This window comes from Cyprinodon tularosa, unplaced genomic scaffold, assembly GCF_016077235.1.
Source record: "Cyprinodon tularosa strain WSP-4 unplaced genomic scaffold, ASM1607723v1 ctg1, whole genome shotgun sequence".
Lineage (NCBI taxonomy): Eukaryota > Metazoa > Chordata > Actinopteri > Cyprinodontiformes > Cyprinodontidae > Cyprinodon > Cyprinodon tularosa.
This window is the reverse complement of record NW_024037781.1, coordinates 1,989,104-2,004,373: the sequence shown is the minus strand read 5'-3', so window position 1 is coordinate 2,004,373 and position 15,270 is coordinate 1,989,104. Positions and strand designations below refer to the sequence as shown.

The following is a 15,270-nucleotide window of genomic DNA, read 5'->3' as shown; positions in this document are numbered from 1 at the left end:
GGGTAAATACACTTAATTTAGGACATTTTAACTTACTTCTAGATAATTTTTTTCCAGTGTGGACTTTAATGTATCCAGGCATGATGGATACACAGAGTGTTATCAGGATTGAGTAGTTTGAGATCCAACAAACCAGCGACCTATGCAAGGTTTTAAGAGCTCCATGATCTTAATTGTGGCGCTTGTGACAAACAGTATTTTGAAACATTTTAAAACCTTCAGAAAAGTAACTTCAAGGCGATGCGGCACATGTGGTGGATGAAGCTACATGTAAACAGCTAACACTCTCTCTAATTCGGCTCAGACGTTGAGGAAAGTGCCAGGGCTAATTGTAGCTGCTGAGATATGCAGTAGAGATTATTTTCTTACCTATTGAACCCATTCTTTAGATTTCCTGAAGGTGCTGTTAGACAAAGATTTTGCATAGAAACCAATAGAAAGGAAGATTATTATATATTTAACCTTTTCTGACCATAAATCATGATACATGTATTTATTCAATGGGAAGAGAATTTCCAGGGGTTTTGTTTAGGACTTGAAGGTAGAATAAAAAGGAAAAGAATGGATTGTAGCCTAGTACTGATAGATATAGCCCTCTTAAATAAAAGCCCCACTGGACTGTCTATCAACATAGAGAACCAGGCTGAGAGTTACCTTCAACACCAAAAAGAATCAGCTGGGCTTCTACTAGTCCCTATATCCCATATATTCATTTTTATTTTCGTCCAGAAAGTGTCATTTTTTCCTTTACATGTGCATGAAGGAACGTCCCATTTCCACCACGTGTGCTAGCATATTACCATGTCACATTAAGACAAGCAGTTAAGCTTGTTTTAATTGATTTGTGACTGTTGCTATGTCATATAAGCACTTTCTTGTGTGGTTAATTCATGTTGGTTTAATACCTGCTCCATGCAGCCAGAAATCTTAGACGACCTCTACCTATATTTACCATTTCTCTGATCATTCCTTGTTTTGAGGTCATCACGACTTTTTCCTTTTTTTATTTTATTTATTTTTTTTGTTTTTTCACGTCGTTTTCCATTCCCCTAGGCTCAGTTGAGTAACCCCCAGCTCAGTAGCCTACAGGGTAAAAGTAAAATGCTCCCTCTTATTGAGGAGGCATGGAGCCTACCAATCCCAGCTGAGCTAACCTCCAGGCAGGGAGGCCTGAGCAGTGCACCGCAGCAGGTGAGAGACCAGATAGAGCAACTCGCACTCCCCCCCTCCCTCCCTTCTCTCCCTCAACTCCCCCACCCTTCCTCCATCTGCACAGACACCCCTGCAGGTCAGCACAGCCCCTGCTGTGCATTCAGCTGGGTAACGCTTGAGCTCCACGACGCCTATGTGTCTATTATTATTTTTATTGGAGGATGCATAAAGAGAAGCCAAAAACTCCACATAATTATTTAACTGATATTTTTTTTAAATGACGAGGTTTCCGGCCAAGTGTTACCCAACCCTGCATCCCCTCTCTCTTCTGCAGCAGTCACTCGCCTTCACCCATCACGTTCAACTCCAGCAGAATGCAAACCTAACAAAAGCCTTTTTAATTCTTTCCTATACACTTTCTCCTCCTTTTTAATCCCGCTTCAAACTAATGTGGCACTAAAGCTCATGTTTCCATTCTGTTCACCTCAAAGCCGCTGTTTGCTCTTGCTCTGCTGTTGTGTCGACTGGCAGGAATTGCCTTCTCTGAGGCAAAAACACATTTTGCTTTTGAGCATGCTCCGACGTGATCGGTGAGGTTGTGCTGCTGTGGAGGCCTTTATTTTCCCCCGTCGACTCTTGTCCATCATCCTCCTCTTTCTCTTTCAGTAGCTGACCTTAGAAACAACTGCAGACACTCTGAGTCCTAGTAATGCCCCCTAGTGTCTCATTGTCACTTTAGTCTTGGCATATTAGTAGAAAACAGTAGTTCTCTGTGTGATTAATGTTGTTTAATTAGCTATACCAGGCCTGCATGAAGTAATCACACTCTTTGAACCTTTTCAGATTTTAATAGAACCACAAACTTTGATGTGATTTATTTAGATTTTATGTGGAACACTCACATGAAGTAGAAGGAAAATGGTTCAAGGTTTTCATGTCCTGTCTCTTTAAAATAAAAATCTGAACTTTAATGTGCATTTGTGTTAACCTGCCTTTGCAGGATAACAAGCTAACAAAGCAGTAGCCATGCTAATATTTAGCTAAATGGACACGGTGGACAAAAAGGGCATTGTTTAGATTAATAATAGTTCATTAATAATAGTTATGTGGTCCTGAATCCGATACAGATCTGATCTTTTCAAATGCGACCTGTATCTGAACGGCCAGGTCGCATTTATCCGACCTGAACGCCATTATTACCAGACAAAGGTCACTATTCTGGGGCTTGCTATAAAGAAGCGGCAAGAAAAACAACAACCATGGCAGATGATGATGCGGAGAGCAGTATTTATGTTTAACCATCTTGAAAAGATTGTGTTTTTATGGTTGGGAAAGATCTTTAGATGTGCTCTGGCACTGCCATCCATGTTTACCTACGTAAACATGGAGCACGCTGGCCTGTGACATCATTGCATCCTCTACTGCGCATAAGGAACACTTGCTTTGTATGACTGCGGTTCACACAAGAGATCACATGGAAGTCGCATATATTTGGAAATGTGAATGGTAATGCAAAAAAAAATTGGATTTCACAAAAAAATCTGAATTGAGCAATAAGGCCTGCAGTGTGAACCTAGCCTTAGTTGCAATTCTGTAGTCCCAACATGGCACAGGTAGCTAACTATAGCAGGTAAATTTGCTAGCATGCTGCTTAGCTAGCATGCTGTAACAGTCCTACAACTACAGAAGGCTGGCATGTCAACTTTTACTTTTTTTTTTTTTGGAAACAATAAAAAAAAAATAGCAGATTGAGTGGTAGGATGCAAACGGGCATAGGTGGCGTAGGTCTTTGCTTTCAATTCCACCCATTCCCAACTTTTTGCCTACGTTTATTGGTTCGTGGTTAGATATTCAATGCATAATTGTTGATATCAAAGGTGATTGAAAAATAACAAATAAGGACCTAAATTATTTTTTTTTAACATGAAAAAAAAATTTGTAAAAAGAATCCCAGAATCTGGTTAAGTTCAGTATTTTCCGGAGTATAAACCACTACTTTCCCCCACGCTTATACAATGATGCGACTTTTCTGCTAAATCGATATTATAAAAATATAACATTCTGACAATATTTAAAGCTTGTCTTATTAACCATTTTTTAAATGTGAAAACAGCAACAATGTTGCTGACATAAAAGCGTCGGTACGTTTCCACATTTATAGAAAAATCTTATGTTAAATGATATGAGCTGTCCACCACGAAGTGTCAAATGCTTTTATAAACAATGTGGTTTAACATTAAAAGGCCGATGCCTAGCCACATGGTAACTCTGGAGGAGCTGCAGAGTTCAGCTGCTCAGGTGAAGGAATCTGATAGAGTAAATGTTAGCATATACTCTGCAGACCTGTCTTAGAGTAAAACTTCAGACAGATTAAGCAGTCTTTAATTTCACTGTCTGTAATTGCAGAGCTAAATTAGACGTACCACTGCTACAAGACTAAATGCTGGTCATACTTTTTCGGTTTCTCTTTGGTTCCTTTTCCTTCTACTTTTAATGATCTGCAACTTTGTTACACATAAGTCAAGTAAACCACATTGATGTTTGTCCTTTAGTAATGTGATCTAGTCGTAAAAAAAAAAAAAAAACGGTCAAGGGGTATGGATGTTTGTGCGAGGCACTGTAGATCTGACTGTTGGAATGATTGTTAAAATGTTTTTTATTGCTATAGAGTTCTCAGTGGGTCTGATGTGGCTTCAGCCTGATACCGACTTCATTTAATTTGAACCAGATTCTAAAGAAATGTCAAAAGATTTTCAGATTTTTAAAGCTAATTTTAAAAGATTAAAATCGATCACTGAGGTTGGTGATGTGTCAGCAGCCACATCTGACTCTTCTGTAGAGTGAGATGCATCTCTCTGCCACAGCAGCTTGTTCCCTGCGTTTTCTGACGGCGCAGAAATTAAATGTTTAAGTGTAGCTCCAGTGGGGGGGGATGAAAGGAGTAGTGCTGCACTTCCAAGCAGTTTTTTTTTTTGATTATCTGTTACGCTTTTTAGCTCAAACACAAAATCACGGCATTGTTTCTCCCTTTCTCTCTTCTTTTTCCATGTGCCCCCCTCCAACCCATCCTGTTCTCTAATTGCTGCTTCCCATCTTGATAACAACTGCCCATAACTGGGTTTTCATGCTCCCTCCATCGTATTTTTTTATTTCTACTTCAACTTTCCTCCCCCCCACATTTGTTTTGCTTCACTTTTGCCTGTACCGCCTTCCATTCCTCTTTTCCTCCAGGCCTGTAAGCCCAATCACAGTGCAGAGGGAGGGGGCTCAGGTCAGTCTCTACCCCCTCATGTGGGCTCGCTGGGCCAAGCCGATGACCAGTCGTGCCCGGCTAAGAGGAGAAGAGCCGGCAGTCCTGCCAAGGTAAACCGACGAGTTTTGTGTTCTCTATGCACTGACAGCATAAAATGCATTAGTTCCATTTCATTTATTTATTAACCCCTTCCTCCTCAGATTGACTCATGGCCCAGCCCACAACAACCAGCACCGAGCTGGTACCTCTCCCCACAGAAATTACAGGTTTGATGATTTTCTTCGACCTAGATTATTAATGCTTTAATGGAAGGAGCCATTTCTCACTGGTTTCTTATTTATTTATTTATTTTCCAAGATGCTGGAACAGCTGCGCAGTAACCGAGCCAACCTGAAGCCCCCGCAGCTGCAGATGTTGGAGCAGCTGGAGGCTCAGCTTGCTGTCATGCAGCAGCACCAGGTAACTATCAGTCTAAACAAAGACCTAACAGTTGAAATCCTGTCTGAAAACTCCTAACTTTTATTTCCTGTTTGCCGTTAAATCAGAATGTTTCCTGTTTTAGTTCAGGATTACTATAATGTGTCCCAGGGAAAGTTTTGCACTGCTAGTGAAGTTCTTCTCATGTTTTCTTTTTCCAGATGAGGCAAAATGCACCAGGAGGTCCGATTCGCCCATCTCTTCCTAATGGTCCCACCACCAATTCCCTCCCCTCTCCCAACCCCAGCCTTCACCCCACACGGCCCCACTTGGGACCCCCACGGCACCTTTGCCCGCCTCAGCCCCTGGCCAACGGGCCCGTGGGCTCCGGGCCACACGGACACTCGGACTCTGCGGATGACAGTAGTACTAATAATCAGTCGGGGCCCGCGGCCACAGGACCCAACGGAGACGTGCCTTACCCGCAAGCTGCCGGCAGCAGCAACGCAGCACTGCTACCTCACACCTGCAAAAGCACGACGACACAGGACGCCACGCCGCACCCGGCCCTGCACCTAAACTCCTCTCAGGTTATTCTGACGCTCATGTTTACTAGATTGATCTCTGCTGGGTTTTAAACATATTTAGAAGCTGTTTTGTTTTTTGTTTTTCATCAGGGGCTTCAAAAGGAGTGTGTTTCACATGCCACCGGCTCAAGCAGTGAGGCAACCCCCACTCACACTCAGACCCCCAACTCCACCACCAACAATCAGGTTGGACATTCCAGTACCGCCCCATCGCCACGGCCTCATAACCACCTCCCCTCCCCTCCATCCCTCCCCCACTGCTCTACCTCAGGGGGTGCTGGACCCACTGCGTCCACGACCAAAGATGGGGATGCCGATGCCACGTCCCACGGCTCAGAAGCCAAGGCGCAGCCACCGCTGATCCCCACTGCTGAGAGCGGAAAGGTGCAGGCAGATAGACTAGCCAATCACGTCCACTCTGGGGAGGGAGACAAGGCGGTAGAAGGTGATAAGCAAAGCCTTAACACAGACAATCCAAGGCTGTCTACCCCTGCAGCGGCAGAAAAGGGCCCCGCGGAGAGCGAGGCACCATCGCAGGGGACGGCATCCTCTGTATCGACGGCGCTGGAGAGCCAGAAGAAAGTTAACAACATCCACCCGGCCGCCCTGCCCTCCGCTCCCCAACCTCAGGGCAGCTCAGCTGCTTCCTCACCCATCTCTGCCATATCCACAGCCACGCCGTCGCCCAAATCGTCCGAACACACCCAAACAGGGGGGCAGAGCCCCCCCTCCACCACCAACGCCACGTCCACAGCGCCAGCCGTCAATGGCAACAGCAAGGGAGGCATCTCTGAGGACTCTCAAAGCCCACTTAAGGCTGAGCCTCCCGCCATCGCAGGTCTCATGGCAACACCTCCGCACGCACACAACTCGTCGTCCTCATCGTCTTCGTCGTCTTCGATATCCATCTATCCTAGCTCCACGGATGTACTGAAGGCCTGCAGGTGAGGTCCTTTGCTCCTCTTCTGCAACAAATTTCTGACCTAAAGCACCTTAAATCCCTGGAAATCGAATATAAAATAACATAGTTTAATCCAAAAGATCTAATATTTACTTTTATTGATTCATGTTTCGCTCCAGACTAGAAAACAAAGGGATTGTCGTGTAAATAACCAGCTTTAAAATAAGTGCCAGCATTTGTTTAACATGCTAAGATCACGGGAACTAAAACGGTAAACAAGGTTCTCTGTATCATCTTAAGGTGAGTAAACAAAACTGTGAAGGCATCAACCTTTAGCTGCAGCAGTTTCAGGAATGTTATGACAAAATGAGCTTAGATCTATCAAGCTAGTTTGTTTAGTCGCTGATCAATAATAAAGGAAGGACATTTTGAAGTGAATTACCGGTGTTGGCGATGGCTGATCTTTGCATTTGTGTTTTTGTCTGAAAGCAGCAGCTGTGGAGCTGGTGTTTTGTTTTGAACACGTCTCCTCCTAGTGGAGTGACAGTGGAAGTGCAGCTTTAGAACCAATCTGTTACGTAACGGTTTGCAGCAGTGAAGGCCACATGGCCGTGTTGTTGCCATGCAAACTTCCCTCCTTTATTCCTCTAACCTTTTACTTTGTTTTTACTTCCCAATTAGTTTTTCGAAGCCATGATTCAGTGATTTTTAAAGGGATTCTGTTTGCTTTGTTTGCAGAAACCTGGGGAAGAACGGGCTTTCCAACAGCAGCATCCTTCTCGATAAGTGCCCCCCACCCAGGCTGCCGCCCCCACCCTCGCCAGCCCTGCCCAAAGACAAGCTCAACCCTCCCACTCCCAGCATCTATGTAAGCCTTTCCTGAGATCGGTTTTAATTATCACAATAAAACTTGAATCAAACTATAGAATTGCTGTTTTTTTAGCTGGAGAACAAGAGGGACGCTTTTTTCCCTCCACTGCACCAGTTCTGCACAAACCCCTCCAACCCGGTCACTGTTATCAGAGGCCTAGCTGGAGCGCTCAAACTGGGTAAGTGCTTTTCTGCTCTTTTTAATTTAATTTATTTCTCTTACGTCATAGTTAAGTTTGCTGTCATCTGTTTGCTTTCAGATCTTGGTTTGTTCTCCACCAAAACATTAGTGGAGGCCAACCCGGAGCACCCAGTGGAGGTCTGGACTCAGCTGCTGCAGCCCGCAGACGAGAACTGGGACCCGAGCGGCACCAAGAAGATGTGGCGCTGCGAGAGCACCTGCGCACACACCACCATCGCTAAATATGCTCAGTATCAGGCTGCTTCTTTCCAGGAGTCTCTGAGGGTTGGTTCTGTTCTGCCTGGATCTCTGATCTTCAACATATTAGTCCAAGAGTTTTAGGCTTTCTGACGCTGTTCTGATTACAGGAGGAGAATGAAAAGAAAGCACTAAAGGAACCTTTGGATACAGAGCCGTCATCTGCAGAGAGGTACTTAACGAAACGACCTGCAGCCAAATGTTTGTTGTTCTGGATCTTAATATGACTGTTTTTGTTATTCTAAAGCGCAACACGAAAAAGGAGAGGACCCTTAAAACACATCAAATTTGGAACCAACATCGATGTCTCAGATGAGAGGAAGTGAGTTTGGATTTGATTTATTTGGCCTGCTCTTCTGTATAAAAAAGGAGCAGCTGGTTTAATGCGGCGATCTCTGCTCCTGTGCGCCTCCTGCCAGGTGGAAACAGCAACTGCAGGAGCTCAGCAAGCTACCAGCCTTCGCCCGGGTGGTGTCAGCCGGCAACCTGCTGAGCCACGTGGGTCACACCATCCTGGGGATGAACACGGTCCAGCTCTACATGAAGGTGCCAGGGAGCAGGATCGCGGGGCACCAAGAGCACAACAACTTCTGCGCCGTAAACATCAACATCGGGCCTGGAGACTGCGAGTGGTTCGCTGTGCCGGAGGCCTATTGGGGAGTCATGAGCAACTTCTGTGAGAAGTAAGAGCAGCTCGTCATCTTTAGGCGGCTATGTTCGTTAATCCAACAGCAGATGCATCAATCTTTGTTCTTCACCTGCAGGAACAACATTAACTTCCTGAAGGGCTCCTGGTGGCCCAACCTGGAAGACCTGTACGAGGCCGACGTGCCGGTTTATCGTTTCATCCAGCGTCCGGGAGATTTGGTGTGGCTCAACACGGGGACCATCCACTGGGTGCAGGCCATCGGCTGGTGCAACAACATCGGCTGGAACGTTGGGCCTCTAACCGGTACGAAGAGGCATAGACATCAATACCTAGACGCCTCGTCGGCCTTATGCTGTGAGAAATGAGGGCGTCCATCATGTCTGATGTGGCGATAGTCACTTATTCAGTATTGGAGGGACTTCAATCTCATAATATACTTTATATTCGTATTTTAACTTTTATTCTCTCGGCTTTGTTCTTCTGATGTAATAATCTTATCTCGTAATTCAAAATAAAATAATATTTGGCCCGGCCTTGATAACCTAATTTTTAATATTGCTAGGACTTTGAACTGCTTCTCGAAATATCTCTAAGATAAGATTTTTTTTTATTTTTATCCTTTTTACAATATTTACTTTGGTCTCACTTTATTATAATGGAACATTATTTTATGTTCCATTATATTTTCTTAAGTTATCAAAATAAATCACATTTAATCGAAAACCATACAAGCGACAAAAAAAAAACCTTTTCAATCCAAAACCCCTTTTTTCTCCTAAATATTGATTCATTATATAGACACAACACACAGATGTAATATTTTTTCTTTTTCTTTTAAGGAACTCCTAATATTTTATACAATATTAGTGAAGAACTATCTCTATAGAAGTGTGAATGGTACATTTTACATTAGTTATAGCATGATTCCTTCCACCAAAGATGGTACAAAAATATAAAACAAGGCAAACAATATTGCCTGTAGTCAGAAGATAAAGTTCTATTTCTAATACTGACAGAATTTGATAGTTCCAGTCTGCATAAAGCATTGTTTTTAGGAGCTTAACAATTGCTATTCAGTATGCAGCATTTAATGCAAATAAAGCATTTAAGCCGACCCACTTAGGCTACTTTTTTTGTTAAGCCAGTTACACAAATATTCTATCTTTCTCCTTCCTAGTTCCCTTCTAACTGGTAGCATTTAATATGGCCACTGCGGACGCCCTTCATAGCTTAAATTTCCCTTTTTTAGGTGTTTCAGATTCACGGGTTTATAAAGTACGAAGGTTCCCGTTTACAATCTTAATATTTATATAAGAGAATGTAATTGATTTTTGTAAAGCTAAGTTAATTGAAATGAAGGCATTACAATCCCGTCCCTAATTTCTACCCATTCTTCCTCCCTTTTCTCTCGCAATAGTAGAAATTTTATCCCTTTATTCCCTCAAAAAATGAATTTGGCTTTAATACTTCATCGTTGATCTGTATCTTTATCAGTTAACATAAGTTTTACACATAATTTAGAAATAAAGAGCCAAATTGTTTGGAATTAACCGTTTTCCTCGCTGCTTTTTTAAAGCTTTAATTTTGAGAAACCTACAGAGTATAAACCATTTAAGTAGCTTAAGGTGTAGAAAGTATTTGGTTTGTTTTTAGCTTGTTTAGCAGCACAGGAATGAGGCCTCATTTCTGATTGGTGATCTTTTTTTTTTATGTTAAAAAATCAAAACAAAACAAGAAATTAATGGGATAGCTAATGAAAAGTTACAAGGTGAATGTTGAATACTTAACCCTGATTATCTTTTAAAACTGCCTTCACAGCCCACCAGTACAAGCTAGCTGTGGAGCGCTACGAGTGGAACAAGCTCCAGAGCGTCAAGTCCATGGTTCCCATGGTGCACCTCTCCTGGAACATGGCGCGGAACATCAAAGTGTCCGACCACAAGCTGTTTGAGATGATCAAGTAAGCCTGCTGGACCCGTCCGCTTTAAGGATCTCTGAGCTGGTAGTATTTCCAGGAATCAGCTGCTAGTAACCGGAGCCTTCTCGCTGCAGGTACTGCCTGCTCCGGACGTTGAAGCAGTGTCAGTGGGTGAAGGAGGCGCTGACGTCAGCCGGGAAGGAGACGGTCCTGAAGCCGAGGAGCAGGGATGAGCCGGCGCACTATTGCACCATCTGTGAGGCGAGTACAAGAATTCACTGAGCTTAGATTAATTTTGAAGGTGGATTCAAAGCTAATACTCATACTTTAAAGTTAAATCATTCTGCTCTTTATCAGTGGACGGTATCCAAACTAATTAGTTTCAGCTGAATAAAAAATTTTTTTTTAGCCTTTTTGCACCAATTAAAAGCTCCACTAATGGATTTAATTAAAGCAAAGTGCTTCAGCTGTTTTTCTAGACATTAAATCATCGCTGTTCTTGTTTATGATGAGCCACTCTGTCTATCAAGAGAGGACAACTGTACTGCTATTTTCTGATTTATTTATTTATTTTTTTATGTGCTCTAACGTCACAGGTGGAAGTGTTTAACCTGTTGTTCGTGCGCCGCGAGCACCTGTCCAGGAAGCAGTGTTTGGTCCACTGCCAAGACTGCGCCAGGAAAGGCAGCGCCAGGCTGGACGACTTCATGGTGCTGGAACAGTACAGGATGGAGGACCTGATGCAGGTCTACGACCAGTTCACATTAGTAAGTGCTCATAAGTTTGGGAATAGGAAGGATTGTGATCGCTTTAGGAAAAGGCTCTTTCTCCACATGTCTTTTTAGCATTTGTGTCAACATCTTGCCATCTTTGCATCAAGGTTTATTACATTATTGTTACCACTTTTCATTATTTCGTGATGAATTATCTCAAAACTAACATTTGTTTTGAACATTAGTATGAAAATATACCATAATTTTCGGACTATAAGCTGCACCTGAATATAAGCCGCAGAAGCTAAATTGCATGATTTGTACATATATAGGCGCACCGGACTATAAGCCGCGGGTTTTTTATGTTTACACACAAACTGTCTTGCGCTCGCAATGTCCGTCTTTCTCGCGCGGCTACCGTACTTGTGTGTTGAAGCAAATGTGACGTCAACATGGTGGATGGTAAAATCCATAGATTTAGGTATTACCATAGTGGCCGTTATGTTATATAAGCCGCAAGCTTGAAAAATGGGGGAAAAGTCGCGGCTTATAGTTCGAAAACTACGGTACCTGAAGTAAAATACGTTTGTCATTTTAAGCTGCATAAATGTACATAAAAGTTTGAAAATATACTGAGATGTGTTATTTAAAGACTGCTTAAGGTATTGTGGAGGATACCGCTCTCCACTTAAAAAATAAAAATGCACATGCAAAAACCTGTACCCCCTTTTGAGAGGGAATGCCTATTAAGCTTGTGTGAGAGCGTGCACAAGCCCATTTCTCCTCGTGCACACTCTTAAAGTTGCTGTTTGCATCGCTCATACAAACATACTTTACATAGGAAGATTTGCAGTTTTTCCACTATGTCAGACAAGTTAAAATGGGGACGAGCACGTCAGACGTAAACATATCGCCAGAATGATTGACAATTAGGAGGACCACTCATTTTGATGAGCCACCCAGAAAAAGAACATCTTCCACTCTACCTTTAATGTTTACTGTAAGGGGTATCTACTTTTTAGGGTTGGTGATTTTTTTTTTTTTTTTGCGATTAAATCCCGTTTTCTCTTCCCAGGCTCCTCCTCTTCATTCATCTTCATCTTGACATTAGGCTTCTTTCTCTTCTGCTCTGGAGCTGCAAAGTCTACCTGCAGAGAGCTGCTCTCAGATACGGAAAAAAAGAACAGCCAAACCCCCCCCCCCCCCCCCCCCCCCCCCATACAGAAAAACTCAGACGGACCCATTTCTGATATTCAGGAAAAAAAGGCCGTCTCCTCCCCAACCCCCCTCCATTACGGTCGCTCTCCATCCATCTGCAACGGCTCGACGTCCAGGCGGCCGAGTCTGTCTGTCTATGCAACCTGTTTAAAGCCAGAAGAGGGCGCCACCTGGCCTGATAACAGGACCTTTTTACTTTACTCTTTTCTCCCACCTCTTCTAAAGACAATGGTTTCACATTTTACTGGAGGACTTAATCAAATACGGTTGGGAACATGGAGGCGAGAGATTTTTAAAGCGTGGTTAAAATGTTTTTTGTAGATACTTGTTAACTGTCACAACTGGCAACACCCACCGTAAAAAGACTACTGACTTGACAACCTTTCTTTCTCCCTTTATTTCCTTGTTTTTACTCTAGTAACAGGATGAAATGTTGGCTTTGGTTTGTGGAACGCTCCCATGTTTTCCTCACTTCCCCCTCCCTCTTTAAGGAGCACTAGCCTAACTGTTCCTTTTTATGGTAGATAGTCATTTTAAGACTCGTCGGACAGCAAAATCTCCCCCCAAAACAGTTTGTGATGTGAAGAGTTTTTTTTCTTCCGTTTAACAGATTTTTATGTTTTCTTTTGTCTTGTTCTTTTCAAAACTTTGTTTTTCTTAGTTAAAAATAAAAAAAAACAAAAAAAAATACAGAAAAATATAAAAAAAAAATCTTACTAGCCAAGTCACAAAGAAAATGGGTTGCACATAGAATTATGGAAGTTTAATTTGTGATTTCTTTTTTTGTTTTTGTTTCTAATCTTGATGTAAATTTACACTATTTATAAAATGCATATTTATTGCTTGAATATATTTGTCGATGGAATGCGGTTATTTTTTTTCCCCAGATTACCTGCCATTACATTTGAAGGAGTTTTGTCATTTTAACACAACTCCTCTTACATTTTCTATATATAAATATAAATAAATATATATATATATATAAAGTTGCTTAGCAAGTATTGTACAGAAACAGACATTTAAAATTGTTTTATTGTTTGAAGAATGTTTTATGAGTCAATAAACACAAAGTTGTCAATTAATCCATGCTTTTTTTTTTACATTCATTTGAAATGAGAGTTTTGGGTAAAGTTACTGCAGCCATGGAGCGTAGGCCTGAAACCCAGCAGACAATGTAGCTGTAGACGGAAACACACAGGATCCTACACTGTATGCCAGGTCCAGAACTCGTCAGGAAGCGTGGAAGAAGTGAAGAAAAACATTTGGTTATCGGACTGGCTTGGTTATCAGCAGAGACCCAGTAGCCAGATGTAGCTGCTGCCAGCCCCACAGGATCTACACTGACTACTGAGCAAACGCTGGGTACCCTGCGGCTCCGTGTGGTCCTTGATTGGAGCCCCAATCCAGACAGGAGAGATTTAATGAGCAGGGGAAACAACTTCAAGCTGCGTCCACAGTTGATGTAGCTCTGGTGAGAGGGTGTGCGCAGCTTTTAATGATGCAAAAACACTCATTTTGCCAGTTTTTCTTCTTTTTCCCCTAACAGAAACACCACAACATTGTCAATACAGATATTTTGCTTAAAACTAACAAGGGGATTCAAACAATTCAGCACCCAGAGCCCTTTTTTTTTTTTTTTACACATTCACCTATAAATGTTCTCCCAATTTCCTTTGCCAGCAGCACGTGTGAAAAAAGTTATTTACTGGTAGTAGTTTTCCAAGTAAGAGTGATACAGATCTTATTTCACACTTTCTGCGACAACCCCCGGTTGAGGATATTGTTCTCGTTTAAGGCAACCAAATCGCGCTCAACTTTAATTTATTTGTAACACTTGTAAAAAGTTTTAGGTTTGAGAAAAAAGGAAAATCTTAAAATTTATCATATTTAAGGTGATTTCCTTCATTCTAACAATCTAAATTTGAGATATAGAGATGAAAACTGATGTCTCCATGTTCAGGAACCAAAATCTTTTCTCCAGGATGTTTTTCCTGCAGCTTCAGTGTCTGTTTAACCAGACAGCCACACCTGCTAGTTCAAGCAATTGGAGGTTGTCCCACATCAGCGTGTGACCAAGCTGGTTAGCAGCATGCCCAGGAGATACCAGGCTGTTGAGGATGGGGATGATTCTTTGAATCATCTTGTTTTTTTGGTTAATTATTTATTTTTCTTCAGACTTCTGCAATAAATTACACTTATGTGCTTTTTGGTATTTCTATAAATGATTTTAGGTTTAAATGAGTTCAAACCCACATTAGGTTACTTGCCAATGTATTTTTCTAACAGACTTTCTAACCATGTTTTTCCCTTTTTACAATAAACATATTTTCCATTAATTTTAGAGGTACAATTTAAGAAAGTTTGCACTGTTTTGAAATCTCATTTTTCATGTTTTTATATTTTCCGACCAACTGTATTTAATGTCATCAGGGGTCATCTGATGGATTGTGTTACAATTTACAAGAGAAATTAAAGACCAATAAGTTCCCCTAAATTGGACAATGAAGGTTATCACAGAGAAAAATAAAGTACTGTTGGAAAAATACTACAAATGGCTATAAGAGAAACATTTGCCAGTCAAACTTTAAGAAAAGTTTAACATGTCTGCATTGTTTCCCAGTAAAATGTGTTTACTTTTGCAAAAAGGGCCCCTGATAACACTACCTTAATAGTGCAGTCAGGCAGTGAAGTTGAAATTGGTTTAAACTAAAGCAGAATTAAAGACAAACTAATAAACAAAAAAATGTATATAGAATTTATAAATAGAATCATTAGGCTTAATTAAAAGCAAAAAAAGATTCATCTTCCATTTCCATTTTATCTTAAAATTTAGAACTATAAGAGAGAACATGACTCAGAGAATAAAATAGGAGCCTTTTCGCCTCAGAGCTGCAGTGGTGGGTTTTAATATCGACTATGAGGCTCTCCACCCAGAGCGGCGTGAACTACGGGATCCAGTTTGCACAAAACAGTGACTTCAATTGCATCCCATGCAGGCTGTGTTTTAAATCATTCTTGCATGCCAAATCACTGGGAAACAGCGCCCCCTTGTGTTTTACACTCTAAAAAAAGAAACACCCTGTACCCTAAACTGATGATTATAAGGAATAATTAAGCCAAATATATGATACTTAAGTTGGCATCTGATCTGCA

The 15,270-nt window shown here is 41.8% G+C and overlaps 1 protein-coding gene across 3 annotated transcripts in view; it reads left to right on the top strand.

Annotated features, from left to right (window-relative positions):
• The window catches only part of LOC119782260 (histone demethylase UTY-like), a 29,156-nt gene extending 17,046 nt beyond the window's left edge, over nucleotides 1-12,110 (top strand). For 2 of the 3 annotated variants that reach the window (XM_038283184.1, XM_038283343.1), the window contains 17 exons: nucleotides 1,054-1,191; nucleotides 4,384-4,515; nucleotides 4,606-4,671; nucleotides 4,763-4,864; nucleotides 5,044-5,412; nucleotides 5,500-6,353; nucleotides 7,049-7,178; nucleotides 7,254-7,359; nucleotides 7,441-7,646; nucleotides 7,730-7,791; nucleotides 7,867-7,941; nucleotides 8,039-8,302; nucleotides 8,384-8,571; nucleotides 10,087-10,228; nucleotides 10,321-10,447; nucleotides 10,783-10,953; nucleotides 11,975-12,110. In XM_038283184.1, the coding sequence (XP_038139112.1) occupies nucleotides 1,054-1,191; nucleotides 4,384-4,515; nucleotides 4,606-4,671; nucleotides 4,763-4,864; nucleotides 5,044-5,412; nucleotides 5,500-6,353; nucleotides 7,049-7,178; nucleotides 7,254-7,359; nucleotides 7,441-7,646; nucleotides 7,730-7,791; nucleotides 7,867-7,941; nucleotides 8,039-8,302; nucleotides 8,384-8,571; nucleotides 10,087-10,228; nucleotides 10,321-10,447; nucleotides 10,783-10,953; nucleotides 11,975-12,004 (3,162 nt within the window). In that variant the 3' untranslated portion in view covers nucleotides 12,005-12,110. The remainder of the gene's footprint in view (nucleotides 1-1,053; nucleotides 1,192-4,383; nucleotides 4,516-4,605; nucleotides 4,672-4,762; nucleotides 4,865-5,043; nucleotides 5,413-5,499; nucleotides 6,354-7,048; nucleotides 7,179-7,253; nucleotides 7,360-7,440; nucleotides 7,647-7,729; nucleotides 7,792-7,866; nucleotides 7,942-8,038; nucleotides 8,303-8,383; nucleotides 8,572-10,086; nucleotides 10,229-10,320; nucleotides 10,448-10,782; nucleotides 10,954-11,974) is intronic. The other variant, XM_038283268.1, reaches the window with a different exon arrangement.
• Nucleotides 12,111-15,270: the final 3,160 nt, after the last annotated feature.